General features: G+C 33.5%; 3 protein-coding genes across 3 annotated transcripts; 2 read left to right on the top strand and 1 right to left on the bottom strand.

The window, feature by feature from the left end:
* Positions 1-225: 225 nt before the first annotated feature.
* On the top strand, positions 226-4,864 carry LOC140046245 (uncharacterized). Its single transcript, XM_072090816.1, has 5 exons — positions 226-823; positions 2,086-2,353; positions 3,078-3,295; positions 3,836-3,909; positions 4,218-4,864. Exons 1-5 carry the CDS (start codon positions 255-257, stop codon positions 4,862-4,864), a joined length of 1,776 nt encoding a protein of 591 aa, XP_071946917.1. The 5' UTR covers positions 226-254.
* Positions 4,814-8,481, bottom strand: LOC140046246 (DDRGK domain-containing protein 1-like). Its single transcript, XM_072090817.1, has 8 exons — positions 8,353-8,481; positions 7,881-7,946; positions 7,676-7,768; positions 7,335-7,435; positions 7,103-7,204; positions 6,490-6,612; positions 6,127-6,222; positions 4,814-5,582 (listed from the first exon to the last, which is right to left on the bottom strand). Exons 1-8 carry the CDS (start codon positions 8,435-8,437, stop codon positions 5,361-5,363), a joined length of 888 nt encoding a protein of 295 aa, XP_071946918.1. The 5' UTR covers positions 8,438-8,481; the 3' UTR covers positions 4,814-5,360.
* A 12-nt stretch (positions 8,482-8,493) lies between these two features.
* Positions 8,494-22,630, top strand: LOC140046244 (small ribosomal subunit protein mS39-like). Its single transcript, XM_072090815.1, has 23 exons — positions 8,494-8,577; positions 8,951-9,034; positions 9,162-9,207; positions 9,505-9,573; positions 10,028-10,135; positions 10,298-10,418; positions 10,659-10,768; positions 11,228-11,310; positions 11,626-11,710; positions 12,121-12,264; positions 12,513-12,657; positions 13,016-13,066; positions 14,450-14,530; positions 14,656-14,684; positions 14,980-15,086; positions 15,618-15,787; positions 16,394-16,482; positions 16,681-16,763; positions 17,276-17,344; positions 18,187-18,228; positions 18,989-19,052; positions 19,411-19,505; positions 20,058-22,630. Exons 1-23 carry the CDS (start codon positions 8,510-8,512, stop codon positions 20,101-20,103), a joined length of 1,989 nt encoding a protein of 662 aa, XP_071946916.1. The 5' UTR covers positions 8,494-8,509; the 3' UTR covers positions 20,104-22,630.
* The last annotated feature ends 1,628 nt before the right edge of the window (positions 22,631-24,258 follow it).

The raw sequence follows: 24,258 nt of genomic DNA, 5'->3' as shown, positions 1-24,258 counted from the left end.
TTGGTGATACTACACACCTACTACATTATAATATGGTGTTTAATATCACCGGCGATAGTGACGATAAAACAATAACGTGAATTTCTTTTGTGCATTTTGTTGTATTAACAAATACCGTTCTGCGCATCTCCTAATTAGCATGCAATCTGTGCAATTTTTCTTTTGCAGGTATTCTTAAATAAGAGCGCGCAAACGATAATTCGCCAGTTGTCTGTTTATTTTCAACTCGACACTTGTTCTGCAATAACATATCAATGTCGTCGCAATCTTCAGACGCCGCTACGCCATTCTCAATTGATGACATTTTGGGAAAGAAACTTTCCGAGTCCAATGAATCCGAGCATTATCACCAACATCCCTACCATCATCCGTACCATCTCCAGGCAAAGAGACACAAGCCAAACTATCGCCGCCCATCTGACATGCAAGGTGTTACCATGAAATCCGTCAAACAAGAGGAGGCAGCGAACGAAAGACCAAACTATCTAATTGATTCTTCTGATGATGGAATTGATGAAGAAATCACTAAAATCAGACAAGGATTTGCTAGAAATTACTCCAGTTATGCTTTCCCTCGCTCTTACAACAGTGCGACAAGAGTTGCAAGAAATGATCTACAAGAGGTTAAACAACTTCATTCAAAACATACGATGTCTCCTCTTTTACAGCAAGATAAACAACAAGGTGGAACCAGCGAGGAGACACTGCAGCAGTCCCCGTCGACGTGTTCTGTGGGTGACATAACCGTTATCCTGGAGAACTCTGACTTATGGCGTGCATTCAACAAGTGCGGAACAGAGATGATACTTAACCGCTCTGGAAGGTAGGTCTACCGTTTAATGATAATCATCAAAATATTTTTTTTTAATATAATAGTATACGTGATAATTATTTAAGTTAGTAATATTTGCCCATTTTTCGACAAAATCTCTGTACAAAAGAAAAATTTCTCTCAAATGATCTTACACTCTAATCAGGCTGACGTAGGTTTTTTTTATAGGATCTACTACCGCTTCGCAATCATGCTATATGATTTTATATCATTGCTATTTATTTCAAACGTCAATAATAATAGAAATGTTTTTTAATTATCTTGTAGGTTTGAAAAAAAATGTAAAACACTTTAATAGCTGGCACAGATAAACAAGAGAAAAGCAGAAATGTTCTCGACTTTCTTTGATATTAACTGTGTAAAAGTGCAAATCTATTTCACGCCTGTTATACCACCAGCAGGACACAAAAATAGTTAGATATTAATAAATCTATCAGTTTATTGCTGTTCTGTTATTTATTGTTGATTAATTAACAGGTCATAATATACTGGTGTATTGCCTTTTAAATAATTCGTGAGCATACGGTGTTGACTTGTATAATGTTTTATGCATGGTATTTTTTTTTTTTTTTTTTTTATTTTACACGCAATCAAACAGCGAGTGTAGCCAATTACATGACGAATAAAATAATACTGTATCGTGCTTATAAACTAAGTCTCATTTGAGGCTTAAGTGTGGTTCCCACTAGCGACGCAACGCAAGGACGTAAACGCAACGCAAGCGTTTTAACCAATGACAAGCGAAGTTATAGACAGTTAGCAATCACAAGCGAATAAGCCATCGCTTGTGATTGGTCAATTCACTTGCGTTGCGTCCTTGCGTTGCGTCGCTAGTGGGAACCACGCTTTAGGGAGTGGAGTTGAAAGAGTCGCGAGTTACAACCCTGGCACTAGGTCAGGATTGAACCCCGGACCTTGGGATTGGAAGGCAAACACGTTAATATATATAAATATAATAATTAAAATATATTAATAATTCTGAAGATCTTTGCTATATATACTTATTGTTGCAAAGTACTAAACTATTCACTAGTATTAAGCTCTGTCTACACAGAGACAAAACAAAATGTGATGGGCCCATAATATGGACATGATGATGTTTTAACACTACCACATTTGAGCATATCACTACCATATTTGGGCACATCACACTTTTTTCTCACAAAATTTGATAGTGTAGACAGAGCTTAAGTTATTTTTTATTTTGAAGTTTTCACGTGTTAAATAATTACTCTTATTTATTAATTTTTTAGGCGAATGTTTCCATACGTTAATATTAGGATCAAGGGTATGGATCCAAAGAAAAAATACTCGGTGAAAATCGATATTCGGAGTGAAGACGATCGGCGGTACAAGTTCATAAATTCCAAATGGATCCCGGTAGGGCTAGCCGATATGGACAATGTCAACAGCCTAAAACTGCACGCCGATTCACCAAATACCGGGGCATATTGGATGAAACATGAGATATGCTTTGCTAAGTTAAAGATCACTAACAATAAAGATACCAAAGATTCGAGGGTGAGTTGAATCATGGAGGTATAAATATACCTCCATGGTTGAATAGTACATCATTTTCTTCTCATTATTAACATTTTTAATAATAGTCTAGTAGTATGTAAAAACATGTTAATTTGAACATGGAGGTATACAATTTTGGAATACAGAAAAATACTTACACACTCGTTTTAAATACAACAAATAAATTAAATAAATAACGAAATATTCCAGGAAGGAATAAGAGAACTGCAGAAAATAATAAGACTTAAAACCGCACGGATTCCAGTTAAATGCCAATTTACACAGGCAAGCGGTAACGGTAATATATAATATAAATATATAGAATCTATGTTATTCCTTATTACCATTTACACACAACGCGGAGTGGACGGACGGTTACCGCTCAGGATAGATACAGATTCTACGTGGGACAAGCTACGCGGTTTTCCGCTTATACCGTTACCGCTCGGATCGTCTGTGTAAATTGGCCTAAAAGCGTGGTTCCCACTAGCGACGCAACGCAAGGACGTAACGCAACGCAAGAGAATTGACCAATCACAAGCGATGGCTTATGCGCTTGTGATTGCTAACTGTCTATAACTTCGCTTGTCATTGGTCAAAACGCTTGCGTTGCGTTTACGTCCTTGCGTTACATTCTAGTGGGAACCAAGCTTTACGCTTATCCATTTTATGTAGGCCCTATAAATGTATTGACTTATTGTTTTGTTTTTTCCTTTCCTTGTAGCAAGTTATTCTTCATTCGATGCACAAATACAAACCATGGATTGTTATAACAGAAGAACCAAATGAAGAAGAAGACATTGAATTGAATAAAGCTGTACACTTTGCATTTGACATCACCAGCTTTGTGGCAGTGACAGCCTACCAGAATGAAAACATCACTCAGTTGAAAATACATAATAATCCATTCGCCAAGGCTTTCCGTGATACTGACGTCACTGCGTATGTATTGTGTTAACATTATTGATGGAAATAATATAACTTATTGAGAATGGTGGGCCTAAAAACGAACTCATCATCTTAAGGAATTTTGTTTTCATTTAGCCAGATGGTCTTTTAAAGATCTATAGGGCAATCCGTAAATGCCCATTTACACTAGGACGTGACGATATAAATATATATTTAAAAAAAAAAAATCTAAAAAGTTGTTATCCTAGAACTATAGGATAATAGCATAATCTGCCTTCGATGAAAATAATATTTTCACACGTCCAATCAAATGATGTCATGATTAGTAAGAGCAATAATATCGTGACAATACAACGATTTTATTGTTTTTATTGATCATGACATCACTTGATTGGATTTTCAAAGACAGCATAAATGGTTATTCTAATAGTTCTAGAACAAAAATCTTTCTAATTTCTTTTGATTTAATATTTAATAAAAATGTATGCACTTTTATTTATCGTCGATCGTCCAAGTATAAAAGGGCCTTAAGGCACTTATTTGTGATAACTAATATGATTGTTTCCATTTTAGAATCATTGAAGGAGCGTGTATGTTGGCAGGGAATCCGACCGCAGCCATCAATGCCATGTATGGTAATGAAACAGGTATGCTTATTATTCAATTGCCGGATCGAAAAAAAACATCGGCTTAACAAAGTTCTAGAAACTTAACAATTGATTTTAAAATACGGACATTAAGAAAAAGGCATTTTTAAATTGAGTGAAAAAATATCTGGTTTGTAACTTGAATATGAAAATAATACATTTTCCGCGAGTAGCTATCGTTTTCTTTTATTAGTGAGCGATATACTTAAGATGATTGTTAGAATTAGTAATCAGGTTTTGTCAAACAATATTTGTTTTGATAAAGATATTTTCTATCACACAAATCGCAATTCTTATTTCCTCTACAGATGGGCAAATTAGAAATGCTATACTGTCACGGCCAACCGCGTATCGAATACCTGAACTACACCAACGTGACAGACGAATACATTACTTTACCGATGATCAACGGTTAAAATTATCGCAAGAACATCGCTTCCAGGCACTACGTCATCACAGCAACTACCCTCTTAACACGTATATGGATTATTACATTGGTCAACGAAAACATTATTTCAATCGTAACTACCCATACGCTTCCTATCTGCGATCATTGCCAGCCGTCGCACCATTCAACGATTCGTACCCAGGCCATTACAACAAGGTCAAGAAATTAAATCACGACATAAATGAATGGTTTGACTTAAGTAAGAGTGCAAAATACCAAGAACGGTTAAAAAAATCTAAGATAATTAAACCAACAACAATTCAACTGAAGGAAGAACAAGATCAACGTAAACATGATGAGGAGAAGGAATGTGCAAACACTGTAAATGAAAGCGTTACGAGTGTGCATAATGATGACGTCAAGAATGAACATAACGATTTAAATGAAAGAAAACGAAAACATCCAATGATTCGTGTTCCTGCTTTTTATGTTGGTGCTTCCAGTGACAAACTCAACTCAACTGTTAGTAATGTGGTGCTTAACAATAATGAACTTAACAGTAAATAAGAGACAAATAGTAAATGTTTTAATATTCTCATAATCCCTTCTTTTTCTCTGTAATTATAAAGCTCTGTCTACACTATCAAACATTATGTGACAACAAAATGTGATGTGCACATATATGGACATGGTGATGTCATATCACTACCATATTTGGGGATATTACTACCATATTTGGGCACATCACACTTTTTTGTCAAACTAGTTTAATAGTGTAGACAGAGCTTTACTCTTCTTCTGTTCACCATTATTTAATAGATTTCGAGTCTGACTGAAATCCTGAAAAATCTTCCTCTCATTCTAATCTGATCAAAAATGAGATTTAAATTATATTTTTCTTTCTTTGGTGGAATAAATGTATAAAGTAGAGTATGCATATTACATTATGTATTTTATTTATTTGTTAATTTCATAAACGATGATAGCTATGGAAGGCCAAACTAAAGTATACAGGCACTAAAAAACATATTTAAACATTAGATATTAAAAGCAGCATTATACCTCAACTAACAATCTGTTCTAAGTTGATTATGTCTGGTTGAAGATTGATCAACGTATTACTAGCTTCAGCAAGTTCAGTAATTGACACACGCCCTCGCTGGCGGATAAATCTTGCAAAACCATCTAGTTCATCTTGAGATATGTAAATAAACTTTCCACGGTCGTCCACAACACCAGTTAATCGACCTTCCTCTTGAAGTTCCTGGACACGTTTAATGGCATCCTGATTATAAAACAAAGATATTAAATTATTAATATAACACACGGTTTCAGATATACCTATATTGTCTACCACACAGTTATGCATTTTGTATGTTTTATAATAGAAATCAAAACAAATTGTAGAAATTGAGAAAGATGTAAAACAACATGTTACACAAATATAAAATATATAAAATAAATAAATTGATTGAAATTGATTGATTGAAATATATATTTATACTGGGTAACCTCTTCAGTCAAAGACTGGTCTCCCAGAGGGCCCAGTTGGTGAACAGTGGCTGTGATGTACTAATACACCGGGATAACCTCCTACTCGTTTAGAAAGATGTAATAGGTTCTTTAAAGTGCACACGAGCTAGATGTGTACACTGGACCTACGGTTTATAGTCCTTATCCGAGAAGACTCGTTCTACCACCAGAACCATGGAGTGAGTGAGCCTCGAACCCCTGCCGATGTTATGGCTACGTAATTACGGTTCCACTGTCTTAACCGCTCTGCCTCTCACTCACTCAGATACTGTTGTAAATATAAGTTGACAAATTACCTGTGTTCTCATGAAGAACTCTGCAGCAAGGTCTTCTAAAATGACTACTTTCTTTTGCTTTATATAATCAACAAATTTCTGTAGCAAGTTTTCTGCCTGAAATAACAAAATTGGTTGTAACATTCAGTTAGATACAAGATTCGAATCTAGGTAAACAAACATTGCCAATAAATCAGCGCCGTAGAAAGCATGAGGCAGAAAAGGCACTTGTTTTTCAACACCCACCCCAATTCCCCACCACATATTGTCATATTTTATATTAATAATTAAATTTAAAGCATCTTTGGCTCGTCTGTTTTTAACCTCTCACTACGGCCTTGCTAAATCATTAGTTAAGAAGTAATGTACTTTTATGATACCTACCTCATCTAAAGACATAGCCTTCTCTTGCCCTTCTTCCTCAACAGTAAAACTCTCTTTTAATATTAAATATTCTTCATGCTGTCGTTTTTCTTCCTCCTCCTTCTTCAACCGTTCCTCTTCTTCCTATGAAAATATATATATAAAATTAATTAATAAAATTTTAGTATACCACATCAATTTATTCTGTGCCTGTGATGTTTATATATGTAAAAGTAGCTCTTCGGAGATCCTGTGAATGAATATACTGAAAGATGAGGGTATATCAATTTGATCTTTAGTGCGTGTGCGTACAGTTAAGGAACGAGTGCAGTTCTGCCGTACTACTCCTGAGAGTGTTAAAGAGTTGCTATCCAAGCGAATTTGAACAATACCATGAAAGCCCCAGTGGTTTAATGGTTAGTATATCTGCATATCAAGCAGAAGGTTCCGGGTTAGAATCTCGGTTGGGGCGAATTTTTTTTCATTCTAACAGATTTTCTCATCTTTATCGTTTCAAATTAATAAAATATCAGTATATCACCTGGCGAATTAGAATTTATTCTGTGCTTGTGATGTTTATAAAAAAATAAGAATTAAAACCGAGTAGCACTACATATTTCCAGCGTTTTCATACCTTCTTTTTTTCCTCTAACTCTTCAAGTTCGGCTTCATGTCTACGCTCTTCCATTAATCTTTCTTCTCTTTCTTTCTTTTCTAGTCGTTCCTCTGCTTCCATCTACAAAATGAATATTAATTATAAAAATGAATATTAATTAATTAATTTCTGATATATATGTTGGTGATATCTTCATATATTTCATATATGTGTTCATAAAAAACATTATTTATTATCTGTTAACAATTACCTCTCTCATTTTTCGTCTTTCCATTTTCTTTTCCATCTTTTCTCGCTTCTTTTTACCCATATTTTTGTCATCAAATGTAAGAAATTCATCTGGATCCATTTCTAAATCAAACAAAATGAACATTATTAAAGCAATGTATCTACAAGTTTATGATGTTGTGTTTTTTAAATAAGTTTATCGATTCTGAATAGATGAGTAGAAGAGCATTTAATAATTGAGATTTGTGCATCTGTAACACATAAACAGCTTGCTTGTTGGAAATATTAGAATATATGGTTTTTCCTGGAAAATTATAAACAGACAAACAAAAAATGTTTAAAATTGGTACTACATTTTTTTACCTTCATGGTCATCATCATCTTCTACGCCTATTTCTTCCTCAGGTTGTTCCCTCACCATCCGCCGTGGTCTTCTCCTTGCCCCTCTTCTAACTCCTAAAATGAATTAGTTTGGCCATTATTGTATTATTACAGTGGTAAATAAAACCAGATTGAAAATATAAGGGAGGTTTATTGCAGTAAATAAAACATAATTAAATATGAATACCTCCTGCAACATCTTCACGGTCTACAGGCACTGGTCGAGCAACCACTGCAGGTTTTTTTACTACAACTAAAAAGAAAAAATTAATATAATTATTAATATTGTTAAGGCCTTCAATTGCTTCAATTCTTTTTTATTCTAAATAAGAAGTTTTTTAAACATTTGTAAAAATTGGTAGCAAAACTTACACATAGGCCTATTTCTATAAAATAAAAAAGTTTCATGGTCGACTGGAAGGAAACAAGGCATTAGACGCATGGCTAGGGCGAGGCCTGGTCTACTATCATTATGGCTGGCTTATCTCTAGTACTATACTGTATAGGCCTAGGTCTGGGGAGGTGGTGCAGGTGCGCTCGACTTTACTCCTCCTGTCCGGCGGCTGGGCAGGGCCTAGCCTCTAGCCAGTTAGGAGCCTAGATAGGACAGAAATATAAGGTAATGAGTAATAACTATCAACTATGTATATATTAGTTACCTTTTCTTCTAAATTTTGTGACAATTAATAGAATTAAACCTACAAAAACTGAACCTAATGCTAACAGAATAATTATCGCATCCATATTGTCACTCTTGTGTCGTCTGCTGTTTTTTTGTGTGCAATATGACAATAGAGGGCAATATTAATTTACAAAATGGCGGCGCCCATTCGGTGTTTTTGTGCTTGTAACAAAAAGATAATATTTCAGCCTCTGTTCATGACGTAAGTATCTAATTATGGTTTTAAAATGTTATTCTTATATTTAGTAATAATACTTTTAAAAAGCAATATTTTAAACGGTCTATTAGAGACAGAGGTTGAGCCAGCCAGTACCGCAAAGAAAGTTGTTAGGGGTAGCGAGGCTCGTCGGCGTGGTTTTCGCCATGTGCATATACAAATCTGGTCGTTTCGACCTACCTTGAATTACCTTGAACTTCGGACATTGAGAACTAGCTCATTTGTCCCTCCATCGTCATAACTGCAAACTCTTCAGTAACGTACGGGCAAAACTTGACATAGGCCTAATCCTACTTTAGGCGTAAAGGCAGCATTCACTTTGTTTTGTTATTAACTATTTTCTTTTTATATATACAAGATCAAGGAACAGTTATCTTACATCATGTGTGTCAAAAGGAGTGCAAACAGAAGACAAAATTGTAATTCCAAAGAAAATAAAAAGGTAAATTACTAAGTGTTGTGTATTCTTTCTAAATTTAGTAAATACTGTATAGCCAGGCTTACACTACTGACATTATTATTATTATTCTCTATACAAATCTAACAAACTTTCTTTTGTTTTTTTATAGAGATTCACTGACAGTACTAAAAACCTTGTCTCAAACGGTTGGGAAAGTATGTCTCCATGTTGTTGATTACACTAGCTGTCTTTATTAATTAATTAAAGATCGTTTAAAGCAAGGCTCGCTATTAATAGATAGTAACTAAACTTTCTGTCAAAATAAAAGCATTTTTATATAATAAGACGTGATTTGATATATTTTATATAAGTTTATTGATTTACCATTAGAAAGATTATATTTATTTAACTCAATATGATGATATTATAGTAAACGTTGCTGTAGCAAAAGACTTTCAAACAGGGAGTCCCTGGTATTATATTCTGTATAATGAACCATCTTTATCTTTCAGGATCCAACTGCTTTTCCATATGGCTACATAGATGATGCATACCTTCTTCCAAGAACAGTCAGTGAACGGGTAATGGTTTCATTTGGTCTCCATCATGGGTAGTAGCTTGAGGCACTATGGTAACATATCCATGGCATCTTTGTATGCTTGGTGGTTATGATGCTTGGTTAACAATCCTGGGTTAATGTCATGTCACGATTTTTTCTAATGACGATTTACAACTCCACTCCCAAAGACTTTGTTTATATAGAGCATCTTGTGTATATGTTTGTCTTATTAACAGGATTGCCACCTTTGAGAAGGATAGTGAATGAATTTGCGTATGGTTATCTTTGGCAAATATATACACACAAAAAATACTGAATATTAGAGACACTCAAAGTATTTTCCATATACGATGCCAGGAGAATTCTTTTAGGAGTAGTTGTACACATTTTGTTATATTTGAATATAATTTTTGGAGTAAATAAATTATCCAGTATTATCTAAATTGGCATCTTAAATGATTTAATTCTCTTTTTAGCGGAGATATTTATTGTCAAAGGAGTCTGGCAAACGAACAGCAAGGTACATCTTAAATAAATACCCAGAACTATTTAAAGCCTATCAGCATGATGAACCACGAATTGAGGTATTATACAATAATATTATCTTTTTTGTGTATGTAAATTGTAAATTACTGTTTTAATTTCAGGAAACATCATACTTATTATACAGTTACAGTAGGTTTATAAAGGGATATCTTATCAATAGAAACATTATTTCATGGCATAAGATTATTCTTCATTTGTAGAACTATCACCCAATAGGTGAGTATACAACGCAAGAACCAAGTGAAACCGCCCTCTTGGAGAGAATCATTCGACGAGATGTTACTGAAGCTTTGGCCATGCATAAACAGCTTTCAGATGCTGGTATGTATGAAATATGATGTCAATTATCAAATACTGTCTGAGAGAATATTGTTGAATCTGAATACTGCACTATAAAGCAAAGGTCTAAAAATTATGTGCCCTAAAGTCTTCCAAAGCACAATGAATTGTCGAAATGAGCATATGTAAAGCACATACAAGTTTTTGTCAAGAGAGAATGCTAAAATATAACTCGACATTTTTTATATTAATGTTTTTCTATTTTTATTAAACTTTTTTTAGATGTTAAAGTATCATCAGAAATCAATAATGAACTTTTAGATCTACTTTGTTACTATGGCAGTAAAAATCCCCCAAATGAATTTGATGATATTGAGAAAAGCTTGATGGTGGTACGTATACTAATTCATTATTATATTCAAGATATCTTATTAATTTACGGTATTTGTCGTATTCGATTTGGACTTGAACCGCTGAGTGCAGTTTTTCCATTAAGTATTAGTATTAACAGGAGTATTTTGAGTTGTTAACGTTTTCTATTCAAATGATTTTCTGTTGAGCACAATCTGTTTACAATTTGTACAAACAACAACAAAAGTACTCAATGAATCTTCATGTTGACAACGAAAGTTCTCACTCGGATACAACACTTCCCCACTATTCAAATTTAAATTGGAGATTAAGTCAAAATATTCTCATAGATCATTTTACATGACAGTTTATTTTGTTATTTATACTTTTTAACAGTTTTTGAGTCAAGAAATAATTTATATTGTGAAAATGATGTGTGGTAATGCTATTATATTTTAAATATTAAATTACTACATTGTTTATATAATTATTGTTTATAGGAAGAAACGCAAGAAGAGGAGTTGGAGGTAGAAGAAAGTGGTAAAAATGACAGTAAAAAATACAAAGGAGGCAACATATGGGTGTAAGTATTAACAATTCATGAGACAAACATGACACTAGCAAAGGCTCTGTCTACACTATCAAACTTTATGTGACAAGAAAATGTGATGTGCCCATAATATTGACATAAAGATGTCAGATCACTACCATACTTGGGCAGATCACTACCATATTTGGGTAGATCACTACCATATTTGGGCAGATCACTACCATATTTGGGCACATCACACTAGTTTGATATGGTAGACAGAGCCTTATTACACCTAGGAACCTGTACACCAGATCACTGTACACCGTCACCCACTATTAAAATATTTGGACTTTATTTTCTGTGTAGAGATGGCAATCCAGCCGAAGAATTGTTTGAAAATATGGAGAAAGATGATAGAAGTTACAACACAATGATACAAGGAATGGTGAAGGTAAGATGTACTTCATAACATTAACAGCCGTACATCTTTTGAAAGAGTAGGAGTTAGCCGGTGTACTGTCCATCTCAGCCCCTGTGGGGTTGTGGACAAATTAATTTGGTGGCATCTCAACACAACAAAACCATTTGGGGAGATGAAAGTTGTTGTACTAGTCCATTGCGCTTCAATAAAGTATGTAGTTGCTTTGAAATCACTTATCACAGTGGTCTTAAGCTATGTCTACACTATGAAACTAAAAATATGTAATGTACCCAAATATGGTAGTGATATTCCCAAATATAGTAGTGCTATGACATCATGTCCATATATGTTCACATGACATTATTTTGTCACCTACACTTTGTTAGTGTAGACAGAGCTTAAGGTACAATTCAGTGTGAATATATTATTTAACGCTACAGCATCGGGCATTTACCAAGGCATTCCATCTTTACAACGAGATGCAAGAGAAGGGTGTTAAAACCGACGTTGATGCCTACACAAGCCTATTACACGCTGCAGCATTTATAAGATATGATCACAATCAGAAATGGGTCATTATGGAAGTAAGTGAACGTTTCTGTTTTTGCTGTTATTTCAATTCAATTCAAAGTGACATTTATTTACTTTAAAAAAGACCAGAGTTAAAGAAAGAGAGAGTTAACAAGATGTAGGTAAATAAAAAACGGTAACAGTTGCAGAAGGCATGTTAAAAAAAAGCAGAATGTTTTGTGATAAGCTTGTCTACCTAATGATTTGACCCTTGACCTTACTCATGGATCATTGAAGCTGGATAATATTTCTGTTGTCATAGCAATTGTTGAAACAAATGCAACTTGAAGGTGTACAACCAACTCTGGCGACGTTCAACACTACTTTAGAGAGACTGACTAGGATGGGTGGTAAGGGACGGCAGAAAGCCGCGCCATTGGTCAGTGAAATGAAGGCAATTGGAATAGGTAAGACATATGAGGGTGTCTAGAAAATTCAGATCTAGAAAACTCAGATCTCAGATATATCTGAGTTTTCTAGATCTAGAAAACTCAGATATCTGATTTTTATAGATCTAGAAAACTCAGATATATCTGAGATCTGAGTTTTCTATATGATAACTAATTTAGTCTTTGTTCTCCCGACTGTATTTAATGCATTTGAAATTGAATATAGGCTTTATCCTCAACATAGTTTTCATCATTGATAATATGCCATATAAACATATACAGTATATTTTTATTTATATTCTTGGAACTAAAAAATATATTTTATGCTGTTAAACTATTATAATTATTATAAACAAATATTGTATTCTATTTTTAGATCCAAGTCTTGGAACATTTGGACTTCTTTTAAATATTTTCTATAAAGATAGTGAGTACAGATTTATGGATATAGACAGGGAGCCCAGAGACATTGGTACCTAGTTCATTTAACCAAATATCTCTGGGCTGGCGGTCTAATAGAATATATTAGGGACTTTACAAAACAGTAGGGGGAGGAATTTCACGCTAAGCTCCGCCCACTTTATGCTTAAATTATTAATGAGCACTGTCCTGTGGCTTCCTGTCGTGTTTTGTAAAGTCCCTATGGTAATAACCACATAGCTCCATGTAATAACTAAGGAGATACTTTAATTAAAGTTTGGTTTCCACTTGCACACCGCATGCAAATGCGCAACAGTTGACTGATCTATCGTGTCATGATTGGTCAAATAACTTGCATGACACTTATGTCCTTGCGTTGAATCCTAAAAAATTTCCAAAGACGAGCGGTTACAGTAATGAAAATATAGAATCTATGGTCGTGTTTATACAACACCCTAAATTTGAACACGGCTTTAATTTTTAGCATGTTGTTCGGACCGAGGTCAACCCACCTTAACGTTTGCTGTTATACTAGAAATCACGATACCGTGTTGTACCGGAAGTTTCATCAACACGCAGTGCATGCTAGGATAAAAGGTCAAATGGTTGATCGCTTGAATTGGCGGAGTTGTCAACAATCATCGTCGCCTCCTCGCTGTATGTCCGATGTATTCGCGCGGTTTTTACCATTTTCATTATTGTCTTCGTTCACGTTTGCATTGTGTTTATTTTGTTCTCGTTTCATTTAAATTAATAAAAGTTATTTTAAGGGTTTCATTGTTTCATCTATACACTCTATACACTATATGGAAGAAGATGCCATTTTTGCGATGTTATTTTTTATTCTGTTTGGAGTGGGAAATGATAGAGGCCTACTACCACCTACGAGTTGGCCCCACTAGGCTAGGCGTAAGACGTGGTAGGAGGATGATTGCTGGCAGCGAAGCAGCAATAAATGGACCCAATCTTGTTAGCAACGTCGCATGACATGATTGATATTACGACCTGTTTTAACGAGAGGTCAAAATATACCCTGAGGACACTTCCAACACGGTAACGGCGACCGGGAATCCACCAAATTTTAGGATTCAGCCAAGTAGCCTTTTTTGCAATTAAAATCTCATTACACGGAATCTCTTTGTTGTTATACAACACACTTCTCGTAGGCGTGTAGAATATGCGTGTAATAGCGTGTTGTATAAACGCGCCCTATGTTATTCCTTATGACCATTTACACACAACACAGAGTGGACGCGTGGTTTCAGCTCAGGATAGATATAGATTCTATGTGGGACAAGCTACGCAGTTTTTCACTTACCATTACTGCTTGTTTGTGTAAATTTGCAATGGGAACTAAAGATATATTTTCACATTATTTTTCTTTGTTTAGACCTTCCTCCGACTGACATGCTTTATGATATTATGGATACAATTGAAGGTCAACATTTTACTATAAAACACAAAACAGATGGTAAGCAATGTAACATGTATTTAAATTCGCTACATTATATATTTTTTAATGAATTTAACTTTTTTAAATCATAATAAAATTTACTCATTTTCAGAAATTTAAAATTTAAACATTTTTTTTTCCAGTTTACTTTTTCAAAAACGCTATGGATGTCGTAAGTACAGTATCTGTATATAGCATATTTATTAGCGTTTTTAAAGTTTGTGGAATGTAAGGGTAGTTATCAGTAAATTAGCAAGTTTGTTGTAGGCCTTGTGTTTCCTTAAGCTCTGCCTACACTATCAAACTAGTTGACAAGTGTGATGTGCCCACATATGGTAGTGATATACCAAAATATGGTAGTGATATGACATTATCATGTCCATTTAAGGGCACATCACATTTTTTTGTCACATAAAGTTTGTAGACAGAACTTAATACATTTTATATATTTTTTTTGTTATTCTCAGTGTTTCAGGCTTAAAGATGTTGAACTTGCTTATAGAGTGGACGAACTTGTAAACACAGGGGAAAACAGTCGTCTATTAGGAGACAACTATCTACAAAATATATATTAGTAAGAATAATAATCATGTTTTATCTAGATAAAAAGATTTGAAATTGTAAAGATACACTTTCTATTTGCTTTAATTGTACGATTGATTATAATAATTTAAAAGTGTTATATACGGTCATACACCAGTTCTCTTGAGATCAGCAAAGTTAACAAATGTTGGGCTCGGTTGCATTCTGGATGGGAAACCGTCTGGAATCGCGGCGGGTGATGTATATACCGGAGAGTGATGGTGTAATGATAATATCGGACTAGTATGTGATAGGAATGTTTTCAATGTTATCTGTACCATACTTACTGTATCCTTAGGCTTTACTCTCATTGCCTCGTCCTTCGGATGGGATGTAAAGCCGTTGGTCCCGTGTACTTAACAGTGGATTGTCTCCCGGTGTGCTGATCAGTAGGCGCTGCACTGCTGACTCCGTGGAGGGCCTAATCCGAGTTTCCTCAGTTTCTAGTTAAGCTTGGGGACAAATATGAATACCTTTTACCTTTATGTTTTATATTTCTATATACATTTGCTTACTATTGCAGTAGTAAATTTCTACATCTAATTTGTTCAATGGATGGATCAGAGAACATGATGATATATTATCACAAGCTTGTACCTTCTATACTTTATCCAAATTCATCCATTTACATCGATATGTTGCGTTCATTAGAGACAGCATTAGCCTTCAGTACAATACCGTCTCTCTGGAAAGGTAAGATACATTACCCACTACCCATCAAAATCCGAAACTCACCCCCAAAACTGCTGTGGCTAGGTACTGTCCCTGAGGGTTTCGAAATGTTCCCACTTTAATGTTCCTATTAGATTATATTTTATTTATTAGATAATACTAAATATTTACATATAAATAATTATATATATAGCTCGTGGTGAATATAAAGCAGATCATGTAAACGAAAGTGCTCAATACAAGATGTAGAGCCAAATAGAAATAAATGATAAAGACGTTCGTAAATTACCAATTGACAATTTTATTGCACTACAGGCTGTTTCATAAGTATGAACTCAATCTTCAGGTGCTTCGCCAAGATTGAGTTCAACAAAATAAATTATCTACCTATTTACGAACAAAGTTTAATAAAAAAAAAATTTATTACCACCGCGCATATATTTGTTTTCACAACTTTTGTTAACACAGTAATGCAGTAAAGAACTTTGAATGAACCTTTCCACCTTTAAAGTTGAAAAGTTTTCATGGACCTTGTCTGTCTTCATTTAAACAACAACCTTTCTTTATATGTTGAATTTACCAATTTAAGTTAAAATATGTATTTTCTCTTCCTACGTGCATATTTAGATATTAGCAATTATGGGCAACGCTATCGACAAGACATAATTAACACCGTGTTGGAAGTGATGGCCAATTCTTTTGACTTAGAAACAGAGGTTATGTAGCTATTAATCTTTCTATACAAAAGTTTATAATCTATAGAGGGCGCTATTGTCTCTATAATAATAAAATATTAATATACTTCATATTTTAAAAAGAGGCAAATTCTAAACTAATTTCCATTAGTTTGTTATTTTTTTATCTATTGTTTTGAATTAATTTACTTATATTATTAATTTATATTTTTCTTATAGACGCACAGAGAATTTGTAGGAGTTACAAAAGATGTGATGAATGCATTTGAAGAATCTCTTTCAAGGAGAGACAATCCTCTCAGGTATTTCATATAACATTTAAAAAAATTAATTTATAATATTTATAATTATTAATTTTAATGTATTATTGTAATATTATATCATTTTTTTTATTGTAATATTGTATTAATGCGTACTCCGAACCTTCTGCTTATATGCAAATGTCCTAACCATTAAGCTCTGTCTACACTATCTAACTATATGACAAAATATATGATGTGCTCATATATGGACATGATGATGTCATATCACTACCCTATTTGGGCATATCACTACCATATTTGGGCACATCACATCTTCTTTGTTTGTTTGTTTTATTAGTTTCTCCACACATTTTAAAATAAAAGATAAAAATTACAAATTGCAAAAAGAAAATTACAATAAACAAGAAAAACATCAAAAATGTGCGGATGGAGGTCAAAATAAGTTGCGGACAACTTGTTTGATAGTGTAGACAGAGGTTTAGACCACTTTGATTTAAAACCAATTGCACACAATCTATTGTTCTTTCATTATGTGACTTGTTCAATTTCAGGTGGACAGCCACCAATTTAAGTCATGTACTCATTATATTAATACAAGGCAGAGATGTAGCATTAGCCAGGTAAGCCTAATTGTAGAGATTTATTTAATTGTTTCTTTATTACGATATCCAATACATTTCCTATTATAATAATAACTTACTAACTTAATACCTCTTACTATCAGTATCATCACAACAGCATTCAATTGATATGATACTTTAATGATTTATAGTTATTAATTGTTAAATTTGATTCAATATTTTTGAAATCAGATTTTCGTTTTTCATGAAGGTGGAAATAAACGTTGAAACTTACCAACGTTTCGTGCGTTAGCATCGCACTTTTTCAAGGTAGTGGTATCAGCTTGGTTTGCCGACACTGATCATGGCATAGTCACGTGATGTTGTTGTGACACATATATGATGACCTGTTAGAAGTGAGACGGCCGGCCGGGGCGGACCCCTCTGGGATTCACCCAGAGGTATTCAAGAAATAACTCGGAGAGGGCGCATGTCACAACAACATCACGTGACTATGCCATGATCAGTGTCGGCAAACCAAGCTGATACCACTACCTTGAAAAAGTGCGATGCTAATGCACGAAACGTTGGTAAGTTTCAACGTTTATTTCCACCTTCATGAAAAACGAAAATCTGATTTTAAAAATATTTTGGGAAGGAGATGAATTTTTTCAATTTGATTCAATATGGTATTCAATTATCAGTTTCTATAATTTAATTTATTTTTTATTTTATTTAAAACATATTTAGACAGAATAAAAACATATCAGGTATAGATATTGCACCTGTTTTACATATGGTCCTGTTTTTTTAGCAATAGATTAAAAACATTCATTCATTCATTGTTATAACCAATAATTAATTTATTTACTGAATATTTCCGTTCTGTTTGTTCGTTGCAGAAAAGTGTTGCAGATTTTTCATTCCAACCAAATTAAACCAAGGTATGTTTACCTAGATAAACCTTGACACATAATGTTTTGTAACATTAAATGTTTCACTGTCAACTTTTAAAAAACAATGGTGAAAAGATTAGCTTTGTTTAAACAGGGCCGAAATTCACACACGATCAGCTGACGAAGTAGAGGCATGTGATCAATTTGCCGTGGCCTACACAAACTATATCCTACAACTTTAGGATATTGTTTCAACACATTACATAATATTTGTTTACATGGTTTTTAGCAATGTTTAACTTTTAAATTCAATATAAATATGACAGCTCTAATATCAGATTATCAACATTATAGATATTATTGTCATAGTAAGTGTTAAAGTCTTACCTTATGCAAGTTTGATCTTTGGCCATCTTATTTAAACAAGACAATCTAAAGGGGGTAATTACTACAAAACAGCAAAAGTGGGGCCACTAAGAGTTTGTGGCAGACAATTTATGTTTTTATTACTGTATTGACTACAATATACACTTAGGGTTAGTGCATTTACATAATTGTCTGTTGTGAGCTTATGGTCTGGGGTCCCCTGTAGAAAACTGAAACGGCTATCCAATGGAACGAATTTAAATGTGCAGTTGGCAGTGCCCATAGCATACTTGACGATGTCGAAAATAGTAATTTTAATTGTATAACTATAAAAGCAAATGTTCCTAAATTGGGCATTTACTGTGAGTGCGTTGACCCCATATAAATATCAAACTGTTGAATAAATAACTTAAAGTAAACAATATCACTTGCACCCCTTTAGCCCTGGTGTAATGGAAAGTTTTCTAGATGCCTGTGTAAAGACAGACTATAAAGAAATTTCATATGTAAGTACATATAAACAAATAATTGCCATGGTTATTTGTGGCATAAACATAACATGTATATACAGGTAATAATAATAAAATGATTTCATGATCATACTGATTAAATGTTTATTTTGTTTATTAATCTCAAGTTGTTATAGACCACAATTTATATTTAATTTTCAAAAATGTCTTTTTGTGGTTTTTCTTCATAGGCATTAATTTTAAACAATCTGTCATTTATGGTTTATAGTGTACCTTTCTGCAAACAAATGCAGTAAGACTTTACACCTGTCAATTGCATGCAATAAAACTCTAAAAGTCCATTGACCAGATAACATGATTATGATGATTATAATAACTGATATTGTATTTACAGGATATTTTAAAATTAGCAGTTTCCAACGGGTTGACACTGGCTTCAAGCATGGCTCAGCGTATCAAATCAGACTTTACCTTAGATGACAATGAAAAGTAAATTTTTCTGTTTTATTCAATTCTTTAAAGATATATTGTCCCCTTGAAAAAATACTTTTTAAATTTTGTTTAAATATGCAATTTTAATGTTACATAGTAGTTCACTTTGAACAAAAATTAAATTGAAAAAAACAATTATTTTCCTGGAAAAAAAATGTAATTTAAAGCAAAAAATACTTAAATTGTCTGTCAGACAATTGGGTAAAAATGTAACTGTTATTTTTGTCTTTTTATAAGTGAAGTAATTATTTTTGTTTTGATTTGATTTTTTTTTCTACAGAAGTGAATACATTTATTAAAACTGCAAAATGGCCTATTCAAAATCTGATGTTATTAATCTTTATTTTTCATGTTTTTGGGAGACAATATCTTTAATTAGTCTTTCAAAAATATAAACTTGTTAGCTATTTGCAATTACAATCATAATGTCTATAACTAAAAAACGTGTTTAAACTTTGTAGTATTTAATGTTTATATATGTATGTTGAAATATTTTAAAATATTTGTCGTGTTTTAACTTTGGTTTTTTAATATATCTTTTTATTTCAGAAAACAGATTGACGAAATTCTGATGGAAGCTGATATTGCTATTTAGTCGCATTTGAAATTCTGATAACAGAACTATTTTAACGTGAAAAGTTTATTTTATATTGTAATATGCAATATTACACTGTTTATCCAACTCACAAAAAATTATTTCCAAACTGTCTGGCCAATTATGAAATATAAGATCATCATCACTACATCATACCGTGAGCTTTAGAAGATAGTGATGTCACAGTCAATAAAATACTTATTATACTTTAATGTATGTTCCAGGCTTAGTTTGTGCCCAAAAGACTTTCAAACAGAATGTGAAATACAACATATTCAGTTTTTTAGTTTATGTGACCCTTATGTGACCCTTATGTGAACTTTTTCCATCCATTTTTTACTAACCAAAAATCATGTTTTGGTTTTTTTTTCCATTCTATACCTGTTATTCATACCTTATGCGGTTTTGTATTAAAAAGGCTTCTTAGTGCTTTGCTATAATAATAGCAAAAACCTCTATTTCTTTTATTAATAGATATTAATCATGAACTATGAGCAATTGGTCAGTGTCCGAAATTGAATGGTCAGTCATTCTGATGTATTTGCACGCTGAAATGGCATGATTTTGATTGGACTAGATAATTTAATCTTCACAAATGGGTTTTTATCATAAATGATTACTTATTGATTGTTGCTGGTGGAATTGTCACACTTCAATTGTTTGGAACAAAACGTATTTGTATTTGTTTCAGATTGTAGAATCAAGAGTATCTTTTCCACAAACACTTATCATCGGGTAATTCCGAGGTCAAAATAAAACTACAGTTAACCAAGAATTTACAGTATATCGCATTTAAATTACAAACAGAATCTATGTTTTTGGAGCTGTAAATATGGGTTCCTCAACAATCGTTTCCCAAAAATGAGTGAGACATTAGGCCTAAGAGACGCTACCTCCAGTATTCTAATAGTTATTTGCGTCTTTAGACAAGATTAAACTTGATTTTAGGCTTCCGTCGCGCACTTTTCAAAACTCCAACATTTATCTCACACAGAATTGCCAGAAAATGAATAGATGAAAGAAAATCTATCGATCCAAGTCTGTTGTGAAAGACAAGATTGAGACCCAACTTTAAATCGCGTCACGCACTTTTCATAACTAAAAAATCTTTCTCAAACTGCAAGATTGCGTACCATTGTGCGATTTCTTTTGCTGGATCAAAGATGTGATAGCACTAACTAACCGCAGTGTGTATGCTCTTTAAACTGTACAATAGTTTTTAATACGTTATCGTATATTGCATGTGGTGATATAGTATGAATAGCACTTCTTGCAGTCTCTATGGTATAACTGAGTTTGTACGGTTATAAAACCGATCACCCAGATATCCGAAACAGGATACATGGCATTTTGCCAAAACAACTTTATTTATTTATCAAGCTTAATACCTCATATCATAGAGATATTACACTATAATATCGCTATGCTCACTTTATAATATCATCTTTTTATCTACCCAGTATTTGTACATTACTTGCTAATGCCTCATTAAGAGAAGACAGTTCGTACTTGAGTATGACTATATTACATGGACTCCGATAGCAAGGTCAACGGGTTCAGTAAGGCATCTCTTCGACCCGTCTACACGTGTACCCAATCTTTAAATTGTAATAAAATAACCTAACGAACAAATCAGTTTGAAGGAAAGATTGTCCAGTTTTAAAATCCTTTATTCATCATATTGATTATATTTACAATGTCGAATATTTACATAGTAGTTCATCATTATTTCATCATTATAGTACAGTAGTCCAAATTTACATTACATTCTCGTATGGTGTAAAATTTCTAACACCAGAAACTGCGGGAAATACTGTATAGTTCATATCAACCGACATTCTCTTTGTTTCCCGCCATTTTCTGTTGGTGACAATCTCTACAGCCTCGAAGAATCGACGATTTATCTGATATATACATTATTTTTATTTAATTATTTTTTGTTCACGATATGACGGCGTATTGGATTAGAGTTTTCGGCTGTTATTTTGACTAGTGCTGTTCTTGTTACGACAGCCTTTCCTTACTTGGTAAAGTCTAATACCCAATTTATTTAAGCGCCTCTGTTCTTCTCGAAAAGCCTCTTTTGATTTGTATATATTACCATCACTTGCACAAATTGGTTTACGTTTCTTTTGACAGTTCGTATCGATTTCGTTGTAAACGCATTCGATACCACCATGTCTTTTTTCCATACAGCTATAACCCCCAGGGCAGGTCACTGCTAAACATGGATCTATAATCAATGAGAAAATAAATAAATACAAAAAGATGATAAGATAACCCTTTCTTGTTGTATTGTTTCCACAGCTGGTGGCCTATTGATTGTCTTTTTGGAAATGAAATTTAAAAAAAAGAATAGGTAGATATGTAATTATAAAGGAAAAAGTATGTACGTGCTATAAAATACAGAAGAGAAGGAAGGGGCGAGAAGTACATTTTTTGCAAATGTTGCAGACTTATAGTTTATTCATATATTTATTAGAAAAACCATTAGGCCTACAATAGAAAAGTTAGTACCTACTTAAATTATTAAAGATCATATCTAGTACAGTTTGCGTTTAGCTTGCAATTTATTTTTCATAAAATTAAGTCCATTTTTTAAAATGTTGGTTTTACTCGTGCCGCAAATCCATGTTTACAATATATTACCTTTATTAGACCTACCTCTTTCTATGGCTGCTATATGCGCAATATGGTTGGCCATATTTTGAATCAAGACTGGTTTTAAATTTGAATTGTTGGCTGCATGTTGCTGGTTTGTCGATTGACTTTGTTTTGGAATAGCATCAACAACACACATCGGTACGAACGCTAAAAAGCAAATTATGTACATTATATTTAGAATTTTAATATAGCATGTTTGTGTAAATAATACTGCTTCTAAAGGAGAACTATTTCATAGAACCATATTTTAACAACGTATTAGGGATGTACATATGATTTCAGAACAATCGCGAGATTCACGATATCACCGCGCGCGCGCTCGCCGTACAGCCGTCGCCGTAAATTTCTGTGAGTGCATGGCAAAATCTACCTAATGATTTTCACTGTTAACATACAAAAGATAGGTACCGTCACTTCAATTGCTAAATTGACCTGTATTGGGCCTAGGCCTAAATTTGCCAAAATGTTTAGTCTGGTATTTCGAAGAAACACTTCAATATCCAGATAAAATCAGACATTATTTTGTAGTTTAATAAAGTTAATCACTTTTGTAGAAAAAAATGGAAAAAATAAATGTTTTCACTTATAAAATGACAAAATAAATGGTTAAATTCAATCAAAAACTCATTGGCTGGTCCGGTTTCCTATTTTTTGCTTAAAATTTTTTTAGGTAAATACATTTGTTTCTTTCCAATTTTTGGTCAAAGTGGATAACTATTATGTGACATTAAAATGGCATACCAACAACAAATTGTTTTTCAGGGGGACAATACATCTTTAGAAAGTGTGTTTACTAGAAATGTTCGCGCTTTGCGAGACTTGTCACATGATGTTTACCTGTGGGCGTAGGTTTGATTTTGCATACTTTGCCACAATTTGAGTGACACGTGCATTCCTCACTTTCAGTACAGTCCTGGTTAGTTCTACAATATCTTCTATTATTGCATAAGTACGTCCATACTCCAAAAAACTTCTTGTATTTATCTTCTTCACGAACATAACAATCGTCATGTGTAACAGATGGTGACATCATTTTGGCCGATATTGCTACTCTGGGTGACGTCAATTCCTCCGAGGAGGGTAATGACGTGTTCGTTAATGACGTTACATTAGTGACATAATTGGTAGTTGGTGCTGCAGCAGATGCGTTGATGGCCGTGCACTTTTTTCCACACGTTGTTTGGCAGCACCTACTGGATTTATCTAGACAATGTTTGTCTTCCTCGCATTCATTTTCACACGATGTCTGTATTTCAAGTACATACGGACATATTCCTGGTCTAAACTCTGAAAGAAAGCAGATAATGAATCTGTTATTTAACAGCATATCTAAAAATTAAATAAGTATATCCCCAGTGAATATAAATTTCAAAACGAACATTCAACCTAATGTTCGATGATAAAACATTTTGATGTTATTAACCGTAGTAATAGGAAGCAAATATCACAATTACCATCTAGATTACATCTTTAGCAACACCACAATCCCCT

Source organism: Antedon mediterranea, chromosome 4 (assembly GCF_964355755.1).
Source record: "Antedon mediterranea chromosome 4, ecAntMedi1.1, whole genome shotgun sequence".
NCBI classification, from domain to species: domain Eukaryota; kingdom Metazoa; phylum Echinodermata; class Crinoidea; order Comatulida; family Antedonidae; genus Antedon; species Antedon mediterranea.
This window is presented reverse-complemented; position numbering and strand designations above follow the sequence as displayed.

Coding starts and splice junctions, on each gene's coding strand:
- LOC140046246 (XM_072090817.1), bottom strand. CDS start 8,437: ATGGATGCGATAATTATTCTGTTAGCATTAGGTTCAGTTTTTGTAGGT. Junction 7,436..7,675: donor AGATGATGATGACCATGAAG/GTAAAAAAATGT, acceptor TGTTTGATTTAG/AAATGGATCCAGATGAATTT. Junction 5,583..6,126: donor AGTTCTTCATGAGAACACAG/GTAATTTGTCAA, acceptor TTTTATAATCAG/GATGCCATTAAACGTGTCCA.
- LOC140046245 (XM_072090816.1), top strand. CDS start 255: ATGTCGTCGCAATCTTCAGACGCCGCTACGCCATTCTCAATTGATGAC. Junction 824..2,085: donor ATACTTAACCGCTCTGGAAG/GTAGGTCTACCG, acceptor TTAATTTTTTAG/GCGAATGTTTCCATACGTTA. Junction 3,910..4,217: donor CATGTATGGTAATGAAACAG/GTATGCTTATTA, acceptor TTTCCTCTACAG/ATGGGCAAATTAGAAATGCT.
- LOC140046244 (XM_072090815.1), top strand. CDS start 8,510: ATGGCGGCGCCCATTCGGTGTTTTTGTGCTTGTAACAAAAAGATAATA. Junction 11,711..12,120: donor TGATACAAGGAATGGTGAAG/GTAAGATGTACT, acceptor TTAACGCTACAG/CATCGGGCATTTACCAAGGC. Junction 16,483..16,680: donor CTTTTGACTTAGAAACAGAG/GTTATGTAGCTA, acceptor TTTTTCTTATAG/ACGCACAGAGAATTTGTAGG.